General features: G+C 40.6%; 1 protein-coding gene across 1 annotated transcript in view; it reads left to right on the forward strand.

Moving 5' to 3' along the window:
* The window catches only part of ZNF236 (zinc finger protein 236), a 172,958-nt gene that overhangs the window by 37,733 nt on the left and 114,722 nt on the right, over positions 1–20,503 (forward strand). The window contains exons 6-7 of the mRNA XM_074944735.1: positions 4,393–4,565; positions 7,947–8,093. Of these exons, the coding sequence (XP_074800836.1) occupies positions 4,393–4,565; positions 7,947–8,093 (320 nt within the window). The remainder of the gene's footprint in view (positions 1–4,392; positions 4,566–7,946; positions 8,094–20,503) is intronic.

The raw sequence follows: 20,503 nt of genomic DNA on the forward strand, positions 1-20,503 counted from the left end.
TGAAATCAGGAAGGCCAAATCACACCTGGAGTTGCAGCTAGCAAGAGATGTTAAGAGTAACAAGAAGGGTTTCTTCAGGTATGTTAGCAACAAGGAGAAAGTCAAGGAACGTGTGGGCCCCTTACTGAATGAGGGAGGCAACCTAGTGACAGAGGATGTGGAAAAAGCTAATGTACTCAATGCTTTTTTTGCCTCCATCTTCACGAACAAGGTCAGCTCCCAGACTACTGCACTGGGCAGCACAGCATGGGGAGGAGGTGACCAGCCCTCTGTGAAGAAAGAAGTGGTTCGGGACTATTTAGAAAAGCTGGACGAGCACAAGTCCATGGGGCCGGATGCGCTGCATTCGAGAGTGCTAAAGGAGTTGGCGGATGTGATTGCAGCGCCATTGGCCATTATCTTTGTAAACTCATGGCGATCGGCGGAGGTCCCGGATGACTGGAAAAAGGCTAATGTAGTGCCCATCTTTAAAAAAGGGAAGGAGGAGGATCCTGGGAACTACAGGCCAGTCAGCCTCACCTCAGTCCCTGGAAAAATCATGGAGCAGGTCCTCAAGGAATCAATTCTGAAGCCCTTAGAGGAGAGGAAAGTGATCAGGAACAGTCAGCATGGATTCACCAAGGGAAAGTCATGCCTGACTAATCTAATTGCCTTCTATGATGAGATAACTGGCTGTGTGGATGAGGGGAAAGCAGTGGACGCGTTGTTCCTTGACTTTAGCAAAGCTTTTGACACGGTCTCCCACAGTATTCTTGCCAGCAAGTTAAAGTAGTATGGGCTGGATGAATGGACTATAAGGTGAATAGAAAGCTGGCTAGATTGTCGGGCTCAACGGGTAGTGATCAATGGGTCCATGTCTAGTTGGCAGCCGGTATCAAATGGAGTGCCCCAAGGGTCGGTCCTGGGGCCGGTTTTGTTCAATGTCTTCCTTAATGATCTGGAGGATGGTGTGGATTGTACCCTCAGCAAGTTTGCAGATGACACTAAACTGGGAGGAGAGGTAGATACGTTGGAGGGTAGGGATAGGATATAGAGGGACCTAGACAAATTAGAGGACTGGGCCAAAAGAAATCTGATGAGGTTCAACAAGGCCAAGTGCAGAGTCCTGCACTTAGGACGGAAGAATCCCATGCACTGCTACAGACCAGGGACCGAATGGCTCGGCAGCAGTTCTGCAGAAAAGGACCTAGGCGTTACAGTGGACGAGAAGCTGGATATGAGTCAGCAGTGTGCCCTTGTTGCCAAGAAGGCCAATGGCATTTTGGGCTATATATGTAGGGGCATTGCCAGCAGATCGAGGGATGTGACCGTTCCCCTCTATTCGACATTGGTGAGGCCTCATCTGGAGTACTGTGTCCAGTTTTGGGCCCCACACTACAAGAAAGATGTGGAAAAATTGGAAAGAGTCCAGCAGAGGGCAACAAAAATGATCAGGGGACTGGAACACATGACTTATGAGGAGAGGCTGAGGGAACTGGGATTGTTTAGTCTGTGGAAGAGAAGAATGAGGGGGGATTTGATAGCTGCTTTCAACTACCTGAAAGGGGGTTCCAAAGAGGATGGATCTAGACTGTTCTCAGTGGTAGTTGATGACAGAACAAGGAGTAATGGTCTCAAGTTGCAGTGGGGGAGGTTTAGGTTGGATATTAGGAGAAACTTTTTCACCAGGAGGGTGGTGAAGCACTGGAATGCGTTATCTAGGGAGGTGGTGGAATCTCCTTCCTTAAATATTTTTAAGGTTAGACTTGACAAAGCCCTGGCTGGGATGATTTAGTCTGGGATTGGTCCTGCTTTGAGCAAGGGGTTGGACTAGATGACCTCCTGAGGTCCCTTCCAACCCTAATATTCTATGATTCTAAATCTGGATTCTGCTATTCAAAGTGCTTTACAAAATTCATTTTCAGGGAATACCCATTTTTATACTCATGGAAGCAATTTCAATATTCTCTAAAATCTGAATTGCTTGATAGTTCATCTAAATACTCTAAACAAGGCCCAAAATACTCCACAGAAAGTAGGATCTAAATTCTGTGTCAGAATTCGTTCATTCTCTTGATGTATGGTGAGGCAGACTGGAAATACTACAATAGCTGCATTGACTTTTTTTTTTTTTTTTTTAAGCGTGGAACATGAAAATGAATAATAGTACAGAGTTTTATTTTTATGTTAAGTCTATTTCTTTAAAGTGATCGCCACACTTTCAGTTTTTTCTTTTGATTGTTTCAGGTATAACTGCATTGTTGGAGGTGTTGGTGGAGAGATGAGTGGGAGGCACTTCAGAATTGCAGGATAGGCACATTAGCTCAATGTTTCTGCTAAAATTATCAACACTGAAATAAATAGATGTTTGCGTTTACATTCTTTTATTTAGGTTTCAGACTTAACACATTGAGATGAATGGGGCAGTTAAAGCACTTTAGCTATCCTTGTAAGCCATCTGCCCGCTACACTATATTGTATGTTTTCAGGGATTTTATGGCTAAGGCCCTTAGTTTTCAGTTTAAACTGATCTTTTACAAGAAAAATCCCAGGTTTTAAAAAAAAAAATTTTTTATTTCACCCTACTATTGTATCATTCAAATATATAAAAATAATTTATTTTATTATAAAAATACAATAAATTACATGAGATATGTATTATGATAATACATTAATCTGTGTGTATATGCAAAGCTGCCTGTTGAAATAAGTCTATGTATTAGTCTAGAAGATGCACACAATACACAGGCATGCATGCAAGCTCTGGAGTGCGTGTGCATCTGAATGTACTGATAAATCTAATGCCCCCCACGTACACATTTCAAACCACATTGAATTCCATTAAGCAAGGCATTAATCTGCTGAATACTTCCCCCCCCCCCCCCCGTCCACCAAAATAAATGCTGATATTTACCCAGAAAAATGTGTATCTTTTGCACCAATTTTCAGCTGTTTTTGTTGTTGTAATAAAGACCGATAAATTCCTGGGAAAAATAAAATCAAAATAGAAAATGAAGGGCTCTATTTATGGCAAACATAGAGCTAGAAATATATACATTTCAGCATGGTACTGCAATGCATTGGGCTCTAAATGCAGTCATTAACAAAAATTGCAGAGATTAACTCTTCATACTCATGTAGATATCTTATTCCTAGTGACAAATACACAGCAGGAATAAATGAACTCTTTCTTCTAATTTCTAGGAGAGCACAGGTGAATCATTTTGGTAATATTCCCAACCAGTTCCCTCTTTACCAGTCTCCTTAATGTAACAGCCGTAGTACATGTGGAGAGCTTAGTTTACTGAAAAGGGGAACATGTGAATTATCCGTCAAACTTACTCCCAGAATTGTGGTGCCAGTTCACTTTTTAATAGGGATATCTGTATTAGGTTTTATATATTGAAGATCCAGAAAAGAAACACAAGAGGTCACTCTTGCAACTGATTTTAAAAGTAGTCTCACAATTCATTATTGTACTTCCAAAGGCTAATTGAAAAGTTATTTTCCTGTTGAGTTCATTCTGTCTTGAATTTATTGTTCTACATACTTATATATTCTAATGTAAATTTAAGAAACTAGATTGTACTTCATGTAGAGAACAGGAGTCCTTAAATCCTTTAAACTTTTAGAAATTTGCAGTTCACTAGGAAGAATAAAAAGGGTGTATGTGTTGGTTGTAGGAATGGGGGAGAGAAGATATGATCTCAGTGAAATGACTGCACATGTAATGGGTTAGTCCCTAAATTCTAATCCGTTATAGCGTATCTGAATATGCAAGGTTAATTTAACTTTACTCAAACCACATTATTATTTAATAGATCAGTAGATAAATCAATAGATAACACAGTGGGGCCCCAAACACTATTTAGATGCTGTACAAATGTAATAAAAATAAAACAATTTTGTTGTCGTTTTATAATATGCGTTTTTTATAATTGTACAGCATCTCACCAGCGAGAGCCATAGTTACAACATTTGTTTCATAGTTAGCTGCTGTCTTCAAGCACTTTCAAAAAAAAAATTAGCCTGTAGGGCCATGGAAGCATTTTCAGTATTTTCTAAAATCTGAATTGCTAGTTAGCGCATCTAATCAGTCTAAAAAAGGCCTCATATACTAGAAAGCAGCATCTAAATTCTAATCTCTTAAAAAAAGGAAAAAATACTTTTTGGATAACTTAAACATTAAAGGTAACGTAAGTGATATTTTTAAAAACCAAATAATCTATGCTAGCAAGCTACATCCAAATAAGAACAAATGGCCAGTTTAGTGATTATGTTAGATGCAATGACAACAGATGGTAGACTATTACTGTACATGTAATGTGCTTTGCTTATGATGGCATTATTTTTCTCTCTCATACATAATGTGATCATTGGTAATGGATTTATGTTTTTTGGTTTTTTTTTTAGGTGAAAGACCATTTACATGTAGTGAATGTGGAAAAGCCTTTAACCAGAAGGGGGCATTACAGACACACATGATTAAGCATACTGGTGAAAAACCCCATGCTTGTGCCTTTTGTCCAGCAGCCTTTTCTCAGAAAGGCAATCTTCAGTCTCACATACAGAGAGTTCATTCAGAGGTAAATGCAATTTTGCTGTTAAATATACTGCTTATCAATGTTTAACCTTTTCCCCTCAGTATTTAACCTACCCTATATATATTACATCATATTCCTATGTTGTACCTTGTTGCCTGCACCCAACATGGATTATATGCTAAACCAGAGATTACTGATCAGTTTTGCTCAATTTGATATAGTAATTTAGACTTGCTAAAATCATTAATCTGAATTAACATTTTTTTTATTAGTAGCAGAAGGTTCATTTACTCTTACCTTTCAAGTATATTGGTTAATGATGTATCAGTTGAGTAATTTAAGATAATTTTATTTATTACAATTTGTATTATTTTAAAAAAACTATCGTTGGCTCTTGCTGCCTTTGATATAGTTGAAAATACAAATGGGTAAAGATATATATAACCAGCAGCTTTTCCAAAACTATAAGATAAGACAACCAGCCAGAGATTTCAAACCCAGACAATACCCCTCCGCTCATCGCCATTAGAAGGGGCTTTCCGGGTTACAGTTGGAGCAAAAGAAACTACCATGGAAGATACAAACAATGGTATAGGAACTCTTCATTCTGACTTTGTTCTTTATGGTCTCTTGACATCTATATTCATAGATATTAAGTTAAAAAAGGACATTATAATCATGTAGTCTGACTTTCTGCATAACACTGGCTATACAACTTTATCCAGAAATTTCTGCACTGAGCCCAACAACTTGTGGTTGAACATATCTTTTTAGAAAGAAACTTAATCTTGGTTTAAAGGCTTCAGGTGATGGAGAATCTCCCATGTCCTTGGTAAACTATTCCAGTGGTGTATTACCCTCGCTGTTAAAAAAATTTGTGCCAGTTTGAAAACAAGATCCATTGGCTGGAAGCTAGAAAAATTCAATTTGTCAGCTAGTATAAGGTATCTTCTGCATGTTTAGCTACTTGTAGACTTTGATTTAGGGTTTGTCTACACACAGGTTTTGTACCAATTTAACTATATCAGTTTTGAAACAGATACAATTCTGTGCTGTTCCCTAGTAGTGACTCAGTTATCTGTCTTGGTATGAAAATGGCTATATCATTGTAGCTTATTTTGGTAAACTCAGGGAGATAAGCTGTAACAACGGAAGCACCTTTGTACCAGGATAACTACATCTAGGCTAGGAAGTTGCATAGATAGAACTGTATGTGTTTCAGGACTGATAAAGTTAAATTGTTAGAGAAGCCTTGCTTAAATAAGATAAACATATTAAGCCTTTAAGTCTCTCATTAAAGTGTGTTTTCCAGACCTCAAATCACTCTTCTGCCTTTCTTTAATTTTTTTTTTTTTTTACAAAATTGGAGTGTGTTAGTATGGACTGCAAAACAATGGAACAGCACTCCAGTACAGTAGTTATCTCACCAATGCCAAGATAGTATCACCTCGCAGCCTCTACTATGTATTCTTCTATTTGCACATCTAAGAACTTGCAATTTTATTTCTGCCCCACTTGTCAAGTTATTCAGATCTGTCTCTGTGACTGGTCCTCATTATTTACCACTTCATTAGCAATGAGTTTCTTCAGCGTAATTGATCAAATTATTGAATAGCATCAGGCTGTTGTGGGATCCTCCTAAAACATCCCCATGTATTGATTCCCCCCCCTTCCCAATTTTAAGATCTATCATTTGATCATGCTCTCCTAGAAACGTTTTCTTCCAAAGGCCTTGTCATGCTATGCAGTCCTTGTTCTGATTCTGCCTCTAGTGTCATCTTTGGTGGATCCTTCCACTTCCTCTTTCTCACATTCCCTGGTATTTTCTCAAGAATTTATACTTGCCCCTCCTGTTTTTCTTCCACAGTTCTTGACCAGTCTCCGATCACATTGCTTCAACTACCATCTCTACCGTGATGGCTCACGGGTCTTTCTTCCTCCATTTAGTGTTGTATTTCTTATTCTCTCTGATACCTCTTCCTGAATATCTTGCTACCAGCTCTGGGAAAAGCAGAACTTCATCCCTCTGTTTTACTGTGTTGGCAGCCATGCATGCCATACTCTTTTACAGGCTTGCAACACTGGGATAATTTGGATAGCTCATTCTTTCCTTTCCTCCCACCATGTCACTATAGTTGCTATATCCTATCAACATTTTTCTTTACATCCTCTTCAAAAATCCATCTTTTTCCTCTGCTAAAATTTTTGTCTATCCTTATTTTTTGGTCTTTTGCTTCAACTACTGCAACCTTCTTCTCTTTTGGCCTCCCCCCTCTTCAGTTTGTACAAATCTTGCCACCAGAACATCTACCTTGCCCACCACTCCAGCTATGTTTAACTTACTTACAAATCCCTTTAGTGGCTTCTTCTCACCTGATTATCAATTTTTTTGTCCTTGCCTTCAAAATCCTTTACAAGCTGTTGCCTACCTTTCTGATCTTGTCTTTTCTTCATCTGTTCAAGCTACAAGATTAAATTTCCTTGCTTCCGCCTTCATGTGTTCTTTGCATTTTAGTCTTTGTGCTTTCTTCCATGCAGCCCTATTTGTCTCTAACAAAGTCCACCCTGCCTCCATCTTCCATTCCTTGAGGAACACACAATTTTAAAAAGGTCTACACAGAAACTCTCCAAAAGTCTAAACCTAATACAAAAAACCTAAAACAAAAATTCCAAAACAAAACCTAAGACAAAAAAGCAAATGAACAAGATGCATTCTCTAAGCATGACCACTAACTCACTTGCTTTTTGTTGCTTTCAGTCTTTCATCTGTACATTACTTGGATGTCCTCTTCAATTAGGAACCTTGTTCTTATTTGTAAACTGCCTTATTGGATTTTTGTTTCCATATAAATATTGCTTTAATGCAAAGATGAGATGGAGATGAAAAAAGCTGGAAAACCACTGGCCAAGGGCATTTTTCTTTTACATATTAATTTACTCTCTGCGGGTAAGTCTACACAGCAAAGAAAAACTCACAGCTGGCCTGTAACAGCTGACTTGAGCTCACGGGGCTTGGGCTGCAGGGCTGTTTTGTTGCTGTGTAGACTTCTGGGCTTGGGCTGGAGCCTGAGATCTAAAACCCTGTGGGGTGGGTGGGTCCCAGAGCTCTGGAGCCGAAGCCTTACGAGCCCAGGTCAGCTGGTACGTGCCAGTCATGGATTTTTCTTTGCTGTGTAGACATACCCTAAAGTTCCACAGAAGCTCCCCATGATAACAGATGATAGTCATGTCACTGAATGATGATGGCCTTGGTCCAAAGAGTGATACTGAATTGCTCTGTTAGCTGGAGGTAAATAGCATTGAAGAAATAGACAACTTTCTTTTAAATGAGCTAAGACTATAGTATATTTATTGTGTTCATAAATAAAGAAAAAATTACAACTGGAAAATCTTGGTGAAAAAACATTTTCTTTATTCCTTAAGGTGAAGAATGGCCCTACCTATAACTGTACAGAATGTAGCTGTGTTTTCAAAAGCTTAGGCAGCTTAAATACTCACATCAGCAAGATGCATATGGGTGGTCCACAGAACTCAGCAAGCACTACTACAGAAGCATCTCATGTTACAACGGTAAACTTAACTTACTTTCTATGCTATGCTAGTGACTTTAAGAATTTAATAAAATTGGATATTTTTAATAGATATGATTCTCCTTCAGATGGTATTAGAACTCTTAATATCTTTCTTATGGGTTTCTTCTGAGTTCTTAAAAGAACTAGCTATGTTTGTACAGAATAGTGTGAGAAAATTCAAGTTTATGAAGAGTCGGTGCATGCAATAGGAAAATGTGTTAAAGATGAATGATGGAGCATGTAAGTACAGAAGATGTCTTACTTTTATGAATTCCCTTTTATTTCATAGGGGAAATCAGCTCTACCTTTTTGCAACCCCTTCCACCTCATGGTCCAATAATTTTCAGGCCTGATTTTTTCAAATTTGCTGAGTATCATTAACTTCAGCTGGAGTTCTAGGTGTGCAACACATTTGTAAATCAAAACCATCATGTTCTCCTCTTATGACAGACATCAGTTATGGCTCAAAGAATAGTCATCAGTGGTCTGCTGTCAAGCTGGAAGGACATGTCTAGTGGGCTTCAGTGATCTGTCTTGGTCTGGTACTATTTAAGAGTTCCATTAATGACTTGGATGAGGAAGTGGAGAGTATGCTTAACAAAATTATGAATGACACCAAGCTGGGGGGGTGTTGCAAGCATTTTGGAGAACTGGATTAGAATTCAAAAGAAGCTTGACAAATTGGAGAATTGGTCTGAAATCAACAAGATGAAATTCAATAATGACAAGTGCAAAGTATTACACTTCAGAAGGAAAAATCTAATGCACAAATAAAAAGGGGAATAACTGGCTAGGCAGTAGTACTGCTGAAAAGGAGCTGGGGGTTTTAGTGAACCACAAACTGAATAAGATCCAACAGTATGATGTGGTTACAAAAACAGCTAATAATCTTGGACATATTAACCTCTAGAATGATATTAGCCTTTTTTTGTAACTATAAGACCTGGGAGGTAGTTGTCTCACTCGCCTTGATAGTGTTGAGGATGCAGCTGGAGTATTGTGTCCAGTTTGGGGCACCACACTTCAGGAAAAATATGGACAGAGAGAGAGAATCCAGAGGAGAGCAACAAAAAATGATAAAAGGCGCAAAGGTTTAAAAAAAAAAGGGGGGGGGTATGTTTTAGTTTTAGAAAAGAAGACTAACAGGAGACCTGATAACAGACTTCAAATACGTTAAAGGCTGTAACAAAAGGGATGATGATCAATTGTTCTCCATGTCTGCTGAAGATAGAACAAGAAGTAATCAGCTTAGTCTGCAGCAAGGGAAGTTTAGGTTAGATATCAAGAAAAACTTTCTAACTATAAGGATTGTTAAATACTAAATAGGTTACTGAGGACGGTTATGGAATCCTCCTCATTGTATGGTTTTAGGAACAGGTCATACAAACATCTGTCAGGGATGGTCTAGGTATATTTGGTTCTGCCTCAATATAACTTGATGGACTACGTAATCTTTTATTGTCCCTTCCAACCCTACATTTCTGTGATTTGACAACCGCTGAAAATAACTGAATGAGACTTGCTTTCAAATATCGTTGTTCGTATTTGATACATTCTGCTTAACTGCATTTTCTGAGAGCCTCTCTCTAAGATTGTTGTTGCTGACATTTGTTGCTGAGTCAGATAAGAGGGACTCTTCTTCACAAGCCTGTCTGTACATTCCCACTTACAGGATTGCACCTCCTAGAAGTGAACATATGCAACTCTCTTTCAGAACAGTTTTCATTGTGTATGTGCATGAGCACCCTCATGAGGCGTCTTAGTTCAAATGCCTGAGTCTGTTTATAGGAATGTAAACCCCTCCCAGCTGCCCTAGTTTCTTCTCTGCCATCACAGACAACAGAAGTGATCTCATTCATGTCTAGAAGCTACTTCTAAATTTTAGGTAGCTGACCAATTCGTTATATATGTTTTTCTCAGTTTTTAGTGTATACAGTTACTATAGAATAGTTTACTCTGTGTTAATTAGAAGGAAAAAAAGGAGTAAATCTTATTCCCTTATTCCCACAGAGTGCTTGGGAATCTTCTGGCATTGGGACCCAAAATAGATTTTTTTTTTTAATTTTTATTTTTTTTAAAGGGCATGTCATACCCACCATCTGCTCTGGAGTTGGATGTACGCATCTGGTGCCCAATATGCCTGGGCAGCATGTGATCCCCTTCACGTCTACAATGTGTGAGGTTTTTTCCCCAGGAGACACCAGGAACAGCAGTTAAGGCTTCAGACCACTTGCTCTTCAAAGGACTGAAGGTGCGCAAACTACCCTTGAATCTGAATTCTGCACTTTGTCTGGAATGGCCCACTTCTGTGCTTAAGAGGCAGTTAGATGCCTTGGTGCCAGCTGCTATCAAGGGCTCAATCAGTGGATGTATCTCTTCAATCAAGAGCAAGATCTCTGCTACTAAACATGATTGGCATCTGACAAGGTCCCAGTGCCTGGTTACCTTTACTCCAGTGATTAATTTGCCACCTACTCCTGTCCCAACACCTGGAGTTACTCCCAAGGGGACTTCCCTGGCTGTTCTGGCACCAAACTGTCCCTTTGGGTATTGGCATAGACCCTTGAAGTGTGGCTGAGATCCCTGAAGGACCCTCTTCCAAATGGAAGGAAAACTGCAAGTATTTTGACTCTGAGGAGCCTTGAAAAAGAAAAAAGAATACCACCACACTTCCTCACCTGTCCTGGTGCAGAAACCCTGTGGCCTGGTCTTTGCAGTTCATTTCCTACTATTATTGGCACCAGAACAGCATACCTAGCATGTTGGTGCTTATGTGCAAAGGGTTTTCCTTTCTGAGAGTGCTTTGGGCCCCCTCCATGTCATTGTGCATAAGCACCAGATTCCAGTACCAATTCCGGCCTCTTCTCTGCATGCCTTGTTGTCAAGCCCTGGTCCTCTTCCAAGCCCACCATAGAGGCTCACACCTTTGCATGAATGGTACAGAGTACCATCGAGGGGGCTTTGAGAATTCCCTATGCCATTCTCTGCACGAAGACATGGGATCCTTCAGCCTCTTCTTAGCCCTTCTCAGATATTGGGCTTCTTGAAAGACTTGATGCAGGGTTCTATGTGACCCTGACAAATGTGATCCTATATCCAAGAGTCTTTTCAGGTTCTCACCATGGCATTGAAGTCTAATCATATTCCAATAGACCATCAGACTTCAGGAGTTTTCCCATCAGTTTCCATCTCACCTTGCACCAGCCCAGACCTTTGTCTCTCTGCACCAGTACCAAACACTACCTCCACTCAGCATTTAGTATATTGATGTGTGGGATGCTGAGGCCCTCAAGAAACAGAGGACTACCCGACTGGGGACACAGTGGATGCCACTTCCTTGGATAAGAATATTGGTTTGGTTGCAATGTCGGCTCTAAGCAATTTCAAAAAAATTTAAGACCTTTTTGGGAGGATGGTCAACACCTTACACCAGTGGTAGTCAATTATTTTTTGTCAAGAACCAAATTTCTTGGTCAAGGTCCAGACTCCAGAGAAACATTTTTCACACTGCAATAGCAATAATAATAAATAAATAGAAAGATTTCATGGTACGTTCAAAAGCTTCTGGGGGTCTCTTACGGTTTAAAGACCGGTCTAGGAAGGACAGAAAGGCTAGGTTGAAACTTCTATTAATGTAATACTCCCTAGCTCCAGGGGATGTGCTTTCCCCAGTACATCAGCCTCAACATCCCATGCTGCTTCAGTTACTGCTTCAACCCTGACAGCATCCCCAGAGGCTAAGACTTCATGAAGGAAGAAGCCTCTTTCATCTATCAGGGAAACAAGAAGCGTAGGTCATCCTGTAAATCTCATTCTTGGGAGACATTGTGTCCCTTAAGGAGTATTGCTAAGGCTCCAACTGAAGTGGAAACGGAGGTGTCAGTACCCCATAAGAAGTCTTGTACAGATAAGTGTTCTGTTCACAGTGTGGCTTCTATCCCAGCACTTCTTAGCTTTCATAGGTCTTCTCCCCCATGTTCTGGCACCATTGCCTTGTTTAAGCTCCTTTGTTGGCTTTTTGGTACTGCATGCACCAACGTCTCCTTGGCACTTGGCACCTATCCATTTTCCTGACTGTCACTGTTTTAGTCTCCGACCATAGGCTATCATTGCCCTCCACCACCTTCCACATTCCTTTTCCCGCAGGAGCTTCTTGTTTCGAATGAACCGGTGTCTCCCCTGCTAAGGTGGTCTACTAGAGCACCCTCTTTAGTACTGTTTTGCCAGCTGCAGCCTGAGTCTCTGTCAGATGTCCAACCCTCGGTACTGGCACCGATGCCTGGGGATCCCCCCCCCCCTTTTTAGCCCAGGGGATGATACTTGTGACTTGAGGTCTCGGTACAGAGCTCTCCCTCAGTACCATACCATCACACCCTTATGAGTCCATTTACTGAAGAGAACCTTCTGGAGCCCTCCAGGTGCCCTAGACCTAGATGATATGAATGCCATTGCGGACCTTCCCTTACTCCAGTAGTCTTACTGGAACCCCTGGGAGTACTTTGGTAAATGGTTTTACGGGGTGCCAACTAGAAAGAAACCCTAACACCCATTGGCATTGTATAATCATGCACAGGCACCGACAAAGCATTCTCTGGCACCACATGCTCCCTTGGCAGTAAGAGAGGCACAAGAGGACCAAGAGCCACAGACTGATGTAAGCTTGCCTCCATCAGCCAAGTACTCCTCCTCCCCAGACGAGATGGTAATGCCACTGCCACTCTCTTATGCTGTTGACTTTAGGGCTTCCCAGGAAAAGACAAAACATCTGGTGGAATCCTTCCAGATCCCATTAGAAGCTGTTCAGGAGTCTCCGCGTTCCCTGGTGGGCATTTTAAATATCAGCCCCCAGGGAAAAATTGCTCTGCTGATTGAAGAGACACTGAAATCAACTGCATGCACCTTATGGCAAACCCCTGCAAGCTGACAGTTAAAAAATACTACATTCCAGCCAAGGGAATAGAGCACTTTTTCTCCCATCCCACTCCTAATTTCCTGGGGGTGGATGCAGTTAATGAAAGAAATAATCAGGCTCGTTCTAGACCCTCTCCTTCGGACAAAGTCAAAATGATTAGACCTTCTGGGATGGAAAAGCTATTAATCGGTGGCTCTTCAATTTTGAGTCACAAATTACCAGGCCTTGATGGGGAAATATGATTCTAACAATTCAATTTACACACTTACTGAATGCTTGCCACAGAACCAAAAAGAGTAATTCCAATCCCTCATTTCTGTGGGGCAGTTGTTGCAGCTGACATGACTTCTAGATCATTAGCTACTGCAGTGTTATGCAGAGAGCATCTTGGCTCCAGTCTTCTGTACTCCTGAGAGGGGTGCAGAATACTATTGAAAACCTCCCAAAGTCTTCCACAGCATCTGCCAAATCTGGGAGCAGACCTTTTTGCTACCGCAACCAATACAAAATGTCATCTTTTTCTGCTTCAAGGGAGAATGCAGTCACAGTTTGTTGGGAAATGTCTTAATAACACCATGACCCCGTGTCTTGCTGTATGCTTACCCACCCCTACCTCTAATTAATTCTCAAGATCTTGCTCAAACAGGAAGGGGCGAAGGTTATTTTCACAGCACTGTCATGGCCGAGACAGGTGTATTACTGAAACTCCTTTACCTCTCTATGGCAACATCTCTCCATCTTCCTTTCAAGAAGGCTTTCCTGTCCACATAGCCAATCAGTCTTGGCTAGCAAGATATGATTATTGAAACATAGATACTTTGTCCAAGTTTGGAGATAAGGTTTCTGGTGATGCCAGAGAACAACTCTGGCCTATGCTGACTAAGGATTGTCTATTGGCTTGACTATCACTCCAGGCTGCTCTAGATGCAATGAGTTTCGTAGTGAGAGTGGTGGTGATTTCAGTTACGATGCACTCTTCCTTGTGGATGAAATATTTGAGCATATCTGTATAGGAACAACAAATTATTGAGCATTTGTCCTTTAAGGGTTCCTCACTGTTTTCTGGGAAAAGAAGAGAGGTGTTACACACCCTCAGATTCTAGGGTGACTCCCTACTCCTCTCTCCAGGAATCAGTTTCCTCAATAGCAGCTGCAGAGGCAATCCTGTTACCCTCAAAGATAGCTGGACTTATCTGGAATGAAGCACACGTCTCAACCTTGGAACAGCACCCTACTATGTCAAAGCAGTGCTCAGTCAGAGAGCAACATATTCATTATCGGGGATCTTCTTTTTCTTCTTCACCTCCATTTGGAAACATACTGTCTGATTTCCTAGGTGCCTGGAAAGCCATCACTATCGACAAATGGGTTCTAAGCACTGTGGAACTGGGCTACATGTTACAGCAAAGAACTAGATCTGCTTCCCTTTCCCCTTCCCTGTCCCTCACCAGGTTCCTTCTCATGTTAGTGGTTCTTCCTCACTGTATTAGAGGAGATATTTTTATTTGAGGCGTTTCCTTACACAGAAATCAAAGCGTGTGTGTGTGGGGGGGATGCTGGCTAAGGCCCATCTTAGACCTACAAAACTTAAACAAATACATAAGAAAGATAAAAGAAAAGGAGTACTTGTGGCACCTTAGAGACTAACCAATTTATTTGAGCATAAGCTTTCGTGAGCTACAGCTCACTTCATCGGATGCATACTGTGGAAAATACAGAAAATGTTTTTATACACACAAACCATGAAAAAATGGGTGTTTATCACTACAAAAGGTTTTCTCTCCCCCCACCCTACTCTCCCGCTGGTAATAGCTTATCTAAAGTGATCACTCTCCTTACAATATGTATGATAATCAAGGTGGGCCATTTCCAGCACAAATCCAGGGTTTAACAAGAACGTCTGAGGAACAGTGGGGGGGAAATAATAAACAAGGGGAAATAGGTTACTTTTTATAATGAATCAACCATTCCCAGTCTCTATTCAAGCCTAAGTTAATTGTATCCAGTTTGCAAATTAATTCCAATTCAGCAGTCTCTCGTTGGAGTCTGTTTTCAAAGTTTTTTTTGTTGAAGGATAGTCACTTTGAGATCAGAAATCGAGTGACCAGAGAGATTGAAGTGTTCTCCGACTGGTTTATGAATGTTATAATTCTTGACATCTGATTTGTGTCCATTTATTCTTTTACGTAGAGACTGTCCAGTTTGCCCAATGTACATGGCAGAGGGGCATTGCTGGCACATGATGGCATATATCACATTGGTGGATGTGCAGGTGAACGAGCCTTTGATAGTGTGGCTGATGTTATTAGGCCCTGTGATGGTGTTCCCTGAATAGATATGTGGGCACAGTTGGCAACGGGCTTTGTTGCAAGGATAGGTTCCTGGGTTAGTGGTTCTGTTGTGTGGTATGTGGTTGCTAGTGAGTATTTGCTTCAGGTTGGGGGGCTGTCTGTAGGCAAGGACTGGCCTGTCTCCCAAGATTTGTGAGAGTGTTGGGTCATCCTTCAGGATAGGTTGTAGATCCTTGATAATGCGTTGGAGGGGTTTTAGTTGGGGGCTGAAGGTGACGGCTAGTGGCATTCTGTTATTTTCTTTGTTAGGCCTGTTCTGTAGTAGGTGACTTCTGGGAACTCTTCTGGCTCTATCAATCTGTTTCTTCACTTCCGCAGGTGGGTATTGTAGTTGTAAGAATGCTTGATAGAGATCTTGTAGGTGTTTGTCTCTGTCTGAGGGGTTGGAGCAAATGTGGTTGTATCGCAGAGCTTGGCTGTAGACAATGGATCATGTGGTATAGTCAGGGTGAAAGCTGGAGGCATGTAGGTAGGAACAGTGGTCAGTAGGTTTCCGGTATAGGGTGGTGTTTATGTGACCATCGTTTATTAGCACTGTAGTGTCCAGGAAGTGGATCTCTTGTGTGGACTGAACCAGGCTGAGGTTGATGGTGGGATGGAAATTGTTGAAATCATGGTGGAATTCCTCAAGGGCTTCTTTTCCATGGGTTCAGATGATGAAGATGTCATCAATATAGCGCAAGTAGAGTAGGGGCGTTAGGGGACGAGAGCTGAGGAAGCGTTGTTCTAAGTCAGCCGTAAAAATGTTGGCATACTGTGGGGCCATGCGGGTACCCATAACAGTGCTGCTGATTTGAAGGTATACATTGTCCCCAAATGTAAAATAGTTATGGGTAAGGACAAATGCCCCTCTGCCATGTACATTGGGCAAACTGGACAGTCTCTACGTAAAAGAATAAATGGACACAAATCAGATGTCAAGAATTATAACATTCATAAACCAGTCGGAGAACACTTCAATCTCTCTGGTCACTCGATTTCTGATCTCAAAGTGACTATCCTTCAACAAAAAAAACTTTGAAAACAGACTCCAACGAGAGACTGCTGAATTGGAATTAATTTGCAAACTGGATACAATTAACTTAGGCTTGAATAGAGACTGGGAATGGTTGATTCATTATAAAAAGTAACCTATTTCCCCTTGTTTATTATTTCCCCCCCACTGTTCCTCAGACGTTCTTGTTAAACCCTGGATTTGTGCTGGAAATGGCCCACCTTGATTATCATACATATTGTAAGGAGAGTGATCACTTTAGATAAGCTATTACCAGCGGGAGAGTAGTGTGGGGGGAGAGAAAACCTTTTGTAGTGATAAACACCCATTTTTTCATGGTTTGTGTGTATAAAAACATTTTCTGTATTTTCCACAGTATGCATCCGATGAAGTGAGCTGTAGCTCACGAAAGCTTATGCTCAAATAAATTGGTTAGTCTCTAAGGTGCCACAAGTACTCCTTTTCTTTTTGCGAATACAGACTAACACGGCTGTTACTCTGAAATAAGAACGATAGTTTTGTATGATATCCTTGTCGTCGTTTATCCCATCACTCAATCCTGAAGACTGGTATGCTGCTCTCGTGTGGTCATTCATCACACCAGAACAGGTTTCTCAGATTTATTGTCCTTCCCTTTGGTCTGTCATCAGCTCCCAGAGTGTTTATCAAATGCATGGTTGGAGTAGCTGCCCTTCTTCACAGAATCGCTATTCAGGATGACTATCTGGATGACTGGCTTATTTGGTGGCATTCCTAACAACAGAAGGCATCAGAGCAATTCAGATTGTATTTGACCAGCTGAGCCTGATTATACAGTCTCTTTCCGGTGCAGAGAATTGAGTTTATCGAAGCATTGCTAGATTCAACCTCAACAATGCCATACCTTCCTCAGGTCAGGTTTCCAGTGATCCTGGAATTGTGCAGTTTCCTCCAAGCTTATCTACAAACAATGATGAGAAACTGGATGCAACTTTTAGGACATGTGGCCTCTTGCATGTAGGTGACTCAGCGTGCCAAACTATACCTGAGATGTCTTTAAGGCTGGTTAAAATTCATCTACTGTCCATTAACTCATCCTCTGGACACATTGATTCACAGACCTGCAAGTGTGCCATCTTCCTTGAAGTGGTGGAGAGTCCAGTTCAATGTTTCTTTGTCTCCTCCTCTTCCCTTCCTACTCTGACTCTGATCATGGACACATCTTCCTTGGGCTGGGGTGCACATCTGTGTCCCTTGCAAGCTCAAGGTCTGTGGGCAAACAAACCCCCCACACAAATGTTGTATAATTGAGGGCAATTTTCAGAGTTTTTCTGCCAGGTTTTTCTCCACCAGAGAAAGGGCAAGTATGTTCAAATACATATAGACAATATGACAGCAACGTTTTACCTGAGGGGCTGGGTGGAGAGGATCAGTTTGACAGATCAGCTGACAGGGCAGATCAGCTTGACAGCCTCATAACAGCCAGCCTTTCTGGAATTTTTGCATTCGAAATGAAATAGGGCTGTCCGTTAATCGCAGTTAACTTATGCGATTAACTAAAAAAAATTTAATCGCGATTAATTGCAGTTTTACTCAAGCTGTTAAACAATAGAATACCAATTTAAATTTTTTAAATATTTTGGAAGTTTTTCTACATTTTCAAATATATTGATTTAAATTACAACACAGAATACAAAGTGTACAGTGCTCGCTTTATATTATATTTTATTACAAATATTTGCACAGTAAAAATGATAAAAGAAATAGTATTTTTCAATTCACCTCATACAAGTACTGTAATGCAATTTCTTTATCGTGAAAGTGCAACTTACAAATGTAGATTTTTATTTTTTTATTTTTGGTTACGGAACTGCACTTAAAAACAAAACAATATAAAACTTTAGAGCCTACAAGTCCAGTCAGTCCTACTTCTTGTTCAGCCAATTTCTAAAACAAACAAATTTGTTTACTTTTATGGGAGATAATACTGCCTACTTCTTATTTACAGTGTCACCTGCAAGTGAGAATGGGCATTCACGTGGCGCTTTTGTAGCCAGCATTGCAAGGTATTTACATGCCAGATATGCTAACCATTCATATGCCCCTTCATGCTTCGGCCACCATGCCAGAGGACATGCTTCCATGCTGATGATGCTTGTTTACAAAAGAAAAAAAATGTGTTAATTAAATTTGAGACTGAACTTCTTGAGGGGGGAGAATTGTATGTCTCCTGTTCTGTGTTACGCAAATTCTGCCATATATTTCATGTTATAGCAGTCTTGGATGATGACCCAGCACATGCTGTGCATTTTAAGAACACTTTCTGCAGATTTGACAAAACATAAAGAAGGTACCAATGTGAGATTTCTAAAGATAGCTACAGCGCTCGACCCAAGGTTTAAGAATCTGAAGTGCCTTCCAAAATCTGAGAGGGACGAGGTTTGAATCAGAAGTCTTAAAAGAGCAACACTCCAATGCAGAAACTACAGAACACAAACCACCACAAAAGAAAATCAACCTTCTGCTGGTATCATCTGGCTCAGATGATGAAAATGAACATATGTCGGTCCACACTGCTATGGATTATTATCGAGCAGAACCCATCATTAGCATGGACGCATGTCCTCTGCGTGGTTGAAGCATAAAGGGACATATGAATTTTTAGCGCATCTGGCAGGTAAATATCTTGCGATGCAGGCTAAAACAGTGCCATGCGAATGCCTGTTCTCACTTTCAGGTGACGTAAACAAGAAGAAGGCAGCATTATCTCTTGCAAATGTGAACAACTTGTTTGTCTGAGTGATTGGCTGAACAAGAAGAAGGACTGAGTGGACTTACAGGCGCTAAAGTTTTACGTTGTTTTATTTTTGAATGCAGTTATTTTTCATACATAATTCTACATTTGAGAGTTCAACTTTCACGATAAAGAGGTTGCACTACAGTACTTGTATTAGGTGAATTGAAAAATACTATTTCTTTTTACAGTGCAAATATTTGTAATCAAAAATAAATATAAAATGAGCACTATACACTTTGTATTCTGTGTTGTAATTGAAATCAATATATTTGTAAAATGTAGAAAACTTCCAAAAATATTTAAATAAATGATATTCTATTATTGTTCAACAGCGCGGTTATTTTTTTTAATCATGATTAATTTTTTTTAATCGCTTGACAGCCCTAAAATGAAATATAACTCAGAACATCAGGGTTCCAGAAGTCTCTGGCAGATCACCTCAGCAGATCCTTGAGCAGAGATCACGAATGGTCACTGAAGATTGACACACTATGAACATTTTTTCAAACTTGGGGTATGCTAACTGTGGGCCTATTCACTATGAAGTGGAACAGGGAATGCCATTGTTTCTGCAGCAGAACGGGATAAAGTCTAGGTTTGCTCACAGATCCGTTTCTGTTGTTACGGAGTGTGGGTCTGCTCTGTGCTTTTCCTCTTTATACCCTTGATGCCCAGGGTAATTCTCAATGGAGAGAAAGACTATTCACTAGCAGTGCAGAATATTTTACTAAATAGTAGAAAATTGTCCACCTGAGTCACTTACCTGCACAAATAGGAAAGTTTGTCGCTGAGCAAGAGGAATGTTTTTCCTGCCCAGGCAAGGATTCAGAATGTTCTGGAGTATTTACTGCATCTGAATGAGTCAGATCTTTGTCTCAGCTACCTAACAGTACACCTCGCTGCAATTTCAGCTTTTTATCCTCTTGTGCGTGGCCATCGGATGTTTTCAAATCCTGTATCAGTAAGATTTTTCAAAAGGAATATCTAGACTTTTTTTTCTTTTTAGAGAGACAATTTTCCCTGTGGGATTTGAACTTAGTGTTGTCCATGTTAATGGCTCCTAAGTTTGAACTAATGGCTTTTTATCCTCTCTGGTATTTATTGACTAAGGTTGCTTTTCTAGTGGCAGTTACTTCCACTTAGGAGGGTTGGAAAACTGCTAGCATTAATGGCATTCCCTCCATATATATGATTATTTTTTATATACAAAGATAAGATTGCTAAGTTTCTCTCTGGTTACTGATTTCCATCTCAACCATCATCTTTTTACCTACCTTTTTTCCTAAACCACATTCTCACAAGGATGAGATAAAACTTCATTCCCTGGATGCCTGCTGTGCTCTTGCCTTTTATTTGGACAGGACAAAACCGTTTA

This window comes from Natator depressus, chromosome 2 (assembly GCF_965152275.1).
Source record: "Natator depressus isolate rNatDep1 chromosome 2, rNatDep2.hap1, whole genome shotgun sequence".
In the NCBI taxonomy this organism is placed as follows: Eukaryota; Metazoa; Chordata; order Testudines; family Cheloniidae; genus Natator; species Natator depressus.